Source organism: Merops nubicus, unplaced genomic scaffold (genome assembly GCF_000691845.1).
Source record: "Merops nubicus isolate BGI_N331 unplaced genomic scaffold, ASM69184v1 scaffold6658, whole genome shotgun sequence".
Lineage (NCBI taxonomy): Eukaryota > Metazoa > Chordata > Aves > Coraciiformes > Meropidae > Merops > Merops nubicus.
This window is the reverse complement of record NW_008627629.1, coordinates 19465-26272: the sequence shown is the minus strand read 5'-3', so window position 1 is coordinate 26272 and position 6808 is coordinate 19465. Positions and strand designations below refer to the sequence as shown.

The 6808-nt window shown below is 48.1% G+C and overlaps 1 protein-coding gene across 1 annotated transcript in view; it reads left to right on the top strand.

The window, feature by feature from the left end:
- Positions 1-207: 207 nt before the first annotated feature.
- Positions 208-6808, top strand: part of ZMYM3 (zinc finger, MYM-type 3) — a gene marked incomplete at its 5' end in the record, with an annotated part of 18633 nt that continues 12032 nt past the window's right edge. The window contains 6 exons of the mRNA XM_008946375.1: positions 208-499; positions 858-1035; positions 1479-1691; positions 2263-2413; positions 2967-3082; positions 6568-6654. Coding sequence (XP_008944623.1) covers positions 208-499; positions 858-1035; positions 1479-1691; positions 2263-2413; positions 2967-3082; positions 6568-6654 — 1037 coding nt within the window. The remainder of the gene's footprint in view (positions 500-857; positions 1036-1478; positions 1692-2262; positions 2414-2966; positions 3083-6567; positions 6655-6808) is intronic.

The window sequence follows — 6808 nt, the reverse complement described above, 5'->3', positions numbered from 1 at the left end:
TGCTCTCTGTCCCTGTCTTTCAACTCAGGGGGCAGAATCCCATGAGGATAACTGGTCTGACTATTGAAGACTGAGGCAAAGAAGGTGTTAAGTACCTAGAATCCAGAAAGGTGATCCCAGAAAGCCCCAGCAAGTGCCTCATAGCAGAAGTTTCTGTCTGTATTCCTAATGACAGATTTCTGTGCATCTTTCTGTGCTGCTTTGCAGTTCCAGTCTCTGATGAGGACTCTGATGCAATGGTGGATGATCCCAATGACGAGGATTTTGTTCCTTTTCGTACCCGACGCTCAACCCGCATGTCTTTACGCACCCAGATGGCGCAGCGAGCTGCCCGCTCTACTGTCAGCAAGATGACTTGTGCCAACTGCCGAACCCCACTGCAGAAGGGCCAAACTGCCTACCAGCGTAAAGGGCTCCCTCAACTCTTCTGCTCCAGCTCCTGTCTCACCACCTTCTCAAAAAAACCGCCTGGCAAGAAGATATGCACCTTCTGTAAAAAGTGTGTGTTCATTCCCTTCTCAATGCTCCCATGCTTGTGCCTCCATTCCCCTACCCCACAGCCCCACCTGCCAGTTGGCATCCCTCTGAGCCTCATACTTTGCTTCACTCACATCACCACTGTCTTCCTGCACCCCATTCACATTATTGCCTTTTTCTGCCTGTCCCCATGCTCAATGCCCTATATCACAGCCTCCTCTCAAAACAACCCCCAGCATGCTTCATCCTCAGGCACAGTAGTTGCTTGATACAGTTTTCTTCCACCCTTTTGGGACACAAGAAAGTTGCGTGCACTGCAGTGTGCCTTTGTGGCAGGACTGGTGTGTCACTGTGCTAACACATCCCCTCCTGATCCCCAGGGAGATCTGGAACACCAAGGACTCTGTGGTTGCCCAGATTGGTTCAGGTGGATCTTTCCATGAATTCTGCACCTCTGTTTGCCTCTCCCTCTATGAAGCCCAGCAGCACAGACCAGCACCTCAGTCTGCAGATGCCTCAGACATCAGCCGCTGTAGTGTCTGCCACAAACCTGGCGAGGTAAACAAATCCCTTGTCCTTCCTGTGTCCTGGTTGAGGTGCTTGTGACTTGTAGTGCTTGGCCCTGCCTGGTACCATTACAGGGCATTTTCCAGGTTCTCCCATGGTGTGAAACCTCAGCCCAGCTCCTGAGCTGGCTTGGGCTCCCTCCCAGGTACTTCCCTGTTACTGTGAACCAGTCCTTATTCCAGCAGAAGAAATAAGACTTCTGCTTTTCCCTACCCTGAAGCTCATTGCTTCCTGCCACTCTGCTCTCCCAATTGCTCTGCTGACTTTTGGCAAGGGAAGCCAGCCTGAGTCCACACCAGCTTCCAGTATGGCACTTGCCCAAGTTTTAGTGTAGCAGCCTGGTATCCCAAGGGCCCTGGCAGTAGCGGAGCGCACATGCTGTAGGAGACACGTAGTGGTTTGGGGGGAAGACAGCAGCAACAGTGTCTCTGCAGATCCAGCACGAGGTCAGCAATGGAAGTGTGGTTCACCGCATCTGCAGTGATGCCTGTTTCACCAAGTTCCGGGCCACCAAGGGGCTGAAAACCAACTGCTGTGACAACTGTGGACTTTACATCTACAACAAGGGCTTGCCCCTGGAGTACCTCTTCCATGAAGGCCAGCAAAAACGGTTCTGCAATTCTGCCTGTCTCAACAGTTACAAGAAGGTGTGTGAAGCCTGGTGTTGGGGGAGGTCCCTGTGGGCACACAGCTGCTCTGCTTGGTGTGGCACTGGGCACTTTCTATAATAGCAGGTGACTTGAATCACCTTGAATTTTATTACTGACAAAACATTTAAGACATTGCTGTGAAGAAACTTTTAAGCAGGCAAACAGAATTTATTTATTCTGGGTGAGGCCCGTCTTGGACTTGAGCACAGTTCAGGGACTCAGTAAGCTGGACTGCAGTGAAACCAGCATATGCAGTTAGCACAGACAGGTTTCTTTTGGATGTCTCCCCAAAGCTTGGATGGATATGTTTCTCTGTGGCCTGAACAGATTTCACTTAACTGTCTTGATGGGATTGCCAAGCCCTGTGTTCCTGCCAGGGTACCCTTGAAATGAAGAGGTGAGGTGCCACAGGCAGACTTTTTTTGCTACCAAAACCTGTCTCTGGCGTCAGGTGTTCTGTGCAGGAGAGCTGCCTGTGGGGGATTCGGTAGTGGGGTGGAATGTGAGGGTCAGACCTTGCTGGCTGTGGTGGTGTCCTTAGCAGTTCTGCTCTGCTCTATGTTTGCAGAAGAACACCCGGGTCTACCCATGCATGTGGTGCAAGACACTGTGCAAGAACTTCGATATGCTGCCCAACGTGGATCGCAATGGCAAGATGGGCCTGTTCTGCTCCATTTGCTGCACTACCTCCCACAAAGTGAAGCAGTCAGGCTTGGTTGGTAAGAGCACCTAGGTATAGGGAATCAATCACCTCTCCACTCTAACTCCTTCCTTGGTACTACTTAGTGCTTGTGGACAAGACTGAAAAGAAGACGTCGTTTGCCTGGGGAAGAGTCCACTGAGACAAGTGGAAGGAGATTTGGACAGGGAGGAACACTTGCAGCATATAGACATCTTAATGCTGAGGGATAGTGTGTGTTGCTGTTCTTGAGAATACAGGAAGCAGCTGTAGTGCTGTACTGTGCTGTCACTGCCCTTCCGTTACATGGAATACCAGCTATCTAGGAATGGGTATTGTCTCTGGTGCAAGTATTGTAGCCTGTTTTGTCCATATTCCTGTAGAACCAGGGTCACTTCTTTGAACCACTCTGCTTTCCATCCGTGTTTAATGTTTCTGTCCTAGCAGAATCTGGTGCTCTTAGTTTCCTGGTGTTCTTGTCCTTTGCTTTTGATAATACCTTGGCAGACTCAGGATGAATGAGTAGCTTTCTTGTCATCCTCAGAAACCAGTCCTGTGCTGCTGCCCTCACCAATTCCTGTCTGTTTCATCAGGTCCCTCTAGACCCTGCAGCTTCTGCAGAAAGAGTTTGTCTGAACCCTGCTATTACAACAAGACAGACCGTGTTGTCTACCAGTTCTGCAGCCCCAGCTGCTGGACCAAATTCCAGGTACTGAAATACCCTTCATGCTGGACTGGACCATAGAGCTCATGCTTCCTTCCACACTTAGCAGAGGCTTCACTTTTCTCCAGCTCCTTGGGGAGGGTCTATAAGAAAGTCTCTGCTGGAGTGCAAGAGTTGCAGTGACTAGTTGCCAGTAATGTCTTGGCCTATCTTCCCCCTTATTCCATTGGGATAAAGTCAGCTGTAATTTCCTCCTGTCCATCAGATTACGGCCAGCGGGAGAGCAGTGCAGAGCTGTGCTTCCCAAGTGAGTTGGGATGTGCTGTGACAAGGGCACGAGCCAAAGCACAAGTAAGCTAGTGAAGCACAGTGGGCACCTGCTAGTGGGGTGGAAAGAGGCACAGCAGCCTTCTGAGCGAGGTGCCATCAGGGAACATAAGTCATCTAGTTTGTGTTGTCTAAACGTTTGCAACCAGCAGGCCTGGATACCTTGTGTTTAATGGTCCTCAAAGCCCTGACTGGCGGGTTTTCATCTGATGCTAATTTTCAGCTTATGTAATATATTTTGTGGTATTCAAAAGCAATTTGAAGAATATTCAGTTTGTACAGTTGTCAAAGAACAAAGCAACAGCCAGGAAGACCTCAGAAACTTAGGCTAAAACATGCCTTGGATAACTGAGGAAACTTAGACAACCTAAAGGTAGAGTGTTACTTACTGGCAGATGCAGCATTTGGGTTTGGGGTTTGTTTTCCTCTTGTGTTTTTTATTTTGAGGATTTTTTGAATGCATTGTCTTTTTTTTTTTTTTTTCCCCTTTGTTAATTCATAAGTCCTTGATGCAGCCCTTCACTGAGATTACAAATGGTGTTGGTAGGGTAGCTGTAGAATTTGTACAGTTGTAGACTCCGTAAGACTTGAATCATAGAATAGTTTGGGTTGGAAGGGACCTTTAAAGGTCCTCCCTGTAATGAGCAGGGACATCTTCAACTAGATCAGGTTATTAAGAGCACTGTCCACCCTGACCTTGAGTCTTTCCAGGGATGGGGCATTTACCGCTTCTCTGGGCAACCTGTGCCAGTGTTTCACCACCCTCATCATAAAAAACTTTCTTCCTTATATATAGTCTAAATCTCCCCTGTTTTATTTTAAAACCATTACCCCCTGTGCTACAGTGGGCCCTGCTAAAATATTTGTCTCCATCTTTCTTATAAGTCCCCTGTAAGGACTGAAAGGATGCAGTAAGGTCTTCTGAGTCTTCTCCAGGCTGAACAAGCCCAACTTCCACAGCCTTTCTTCACAGGAGAGGTGCTCCATCTCTATCTTGTGACCCTCCTCTGGACCGTCTTCAACAGGTCCATGTCTTTCTTGTGCTGAGGACTCCAGAGCTGGACACTGTACTCCAGGTGGGGTCTCACCAGAGCTGAGTAGAGGGGCAGAATCACCTCCCTTGACCTGCTGGCCATGCTTCTTTTGATGCAGCCCAGGATATGGTTGGACTTCTGGGCTGCAAGCAACCCTTGTCAGCTCATGTTCAGCTTTTCATCCACCAGTACCCCCAAGTCCTTTTCTGCATGGCTACTCTCAATCCCATAATCCTCTAGCCTGTATTGATACCAAAGATTGTGCCAACCCAGGTGCAGGACCTTGCACTTGGCCTTGTTGAACCTCATAAGGTTCACATAGGCTCACTTTTTGAGCTTGTCCAGGTCCCTCTGGATGGCATCTCATCCCTCATGTGTGTCAACAGCACCATTCAGCTTGGTGGCATCTGCAGACTTGTTGAGGACACACTTGATCCCACTATCTGTGTCACTGATGAAGATATTAAATGGTACTGGTCCCATCATGTACACCTGAGGGATGCCACTTGTCACTGATCTCCGTCTGGTAATCAAGCCATTGACCACTACCCTCTGGATGCAACCATCCAACCAATTCCTTGTTCACCAAATAATCTACCTATCAAATCCATATCTCTCCAGTTTGGCAAGAGTGGTGTTGTGGGGGACTATGTCAAAGGCTGTATAAGAGCCCAGATAGATGACATCCTCTTCCCTTGTCCACTGATGTAGACATTCCATCAGAGAAGGCTCCTAGGTTGGTCAGGCAGGACTTGCCCGTGGCAAAGCCATGCTGGCTGTCTGGAATCACCTCCCTGTCCTCCATGTGCCTTGGCATATCTTCTAGGAGGATTTGTTCCATGGTCTTCCCAGGCACAGGGGTGAGGCTCACAGGTCAGCAGTTCTGAGGGTCCTCCTTTCTACCCTTTTTAAAAGGTGCAATGTTTCCCTTTTTCCAGTCACCAGGGACTTCACCTAATTCACATAACTTGAATTATTCCCATATAAGATCACTGTTGTAAGGTATGAGTGAACATGCATAACCTGGATCAGCAACTGTCTTGCTGGCAGATTTCAGAACACACTTGTCAAAGGAAAACCACTGAAGAGAGTGTTTCAGGATGGCTTCTTGGGGATCAGTATTAACCCCAACGAGTTCAACATCTTCATCAGTCATGTGGCAATAAAGTCGGTGTGACAGAATTTTGCAGATGAAACAAACCGGTGAAGTGTTAACTCGTGCTGAGGTCAGGGCAGTCAGAAAGCAAAGCAGTTGGATTGCTTGACAAGAGGTGGTTCCTCCTAAAGCATGCTTAAACACAGTTCAGTGTGAGATCCTCTATCAGCCTTCATCAAGTAATGTGGTGATTTTTGCCCTGGGAAAGTAATGATTTTGAAAAGGCTCTGGGATTACAGCAGGTAAGCCATTCAGTATGAGCGTTTCAGTTTACAGCCACAGAGGGAAGGATTAGTTATTGCAAGTACAAGCAGAGGAACAGGGAGTTAAAGTTCAGGGGATAGGATGCAAAATAGCTACCTAGAATGTTGCATGGATAAGAAGGATGTTCATCCAATTACTTTATTGTCAGTGCTGAAGAGAAATTGGAAGTATGCTGAAAAAAAGATTTACATTTGGTCTAGAAAAGGGCATGTACTAAGGTGCTTGCAGAGCACCTTGTCTGAAAGTATCAGAGTGAAAACTAAAATTACTTTATTAATAAATATATCTTTGTGGACAAGACACCCAGTGCTAAATGGCTGTTTAATCTAGCAGAGGAAGGTGGGATGAGAACGGCTGCTTGAATTCTGAAGTTGCTTTACTTTGAAAATAGGAACCAGGCACCTGTGCTTAAGATCTTTTAGAGAAATTCTCCAAAGAGGTAGTGGATCCAGTCTCTTAATGTTTTCAAATCCAGAGGGGTGGCAGCTTGAAAGCTTGCTCTCCTGAGAAGAGCTGGACCAAATACACTGAAATTACTCAAGAATTTTCACTGAAGTGAAATTACTCAAGAACCAGGAGCTTGAGACATGATCTGGTGGATTGACTGTGAGTCACTGACAGTGGCAGCAAGTGCAGGTTTGAGCAAGGGCAGACGGACTGCTGTGAGAAGGTGGCAGGAGGTGGTGGCAGTGTGAAGCAGGTGCTCTCTGTATGCCTGTCCCTCCATGAGCTGTCTCTGTCTCCTGCAGCGCACCAGCCCGGAAGGTGGGATCCACCTCAACTGCCATTACTGCCACAATCTTTTCAGCGGGAAGCCAGAGATCCTAGACTGGCAGGTGAGGACTTCCCCCAAGGCAAAGGCCCAGCCTGGTGAGGACTGCAGGGCTCCTTCCTCTCCCTGTTCAGAGCAGAGCTTCTTCTGTGCCAGTGTTCTGAATGCCTTAGCAGCAGAGCTATGCCTGGAGACCATGCACTAAGTGCTGCACTCCT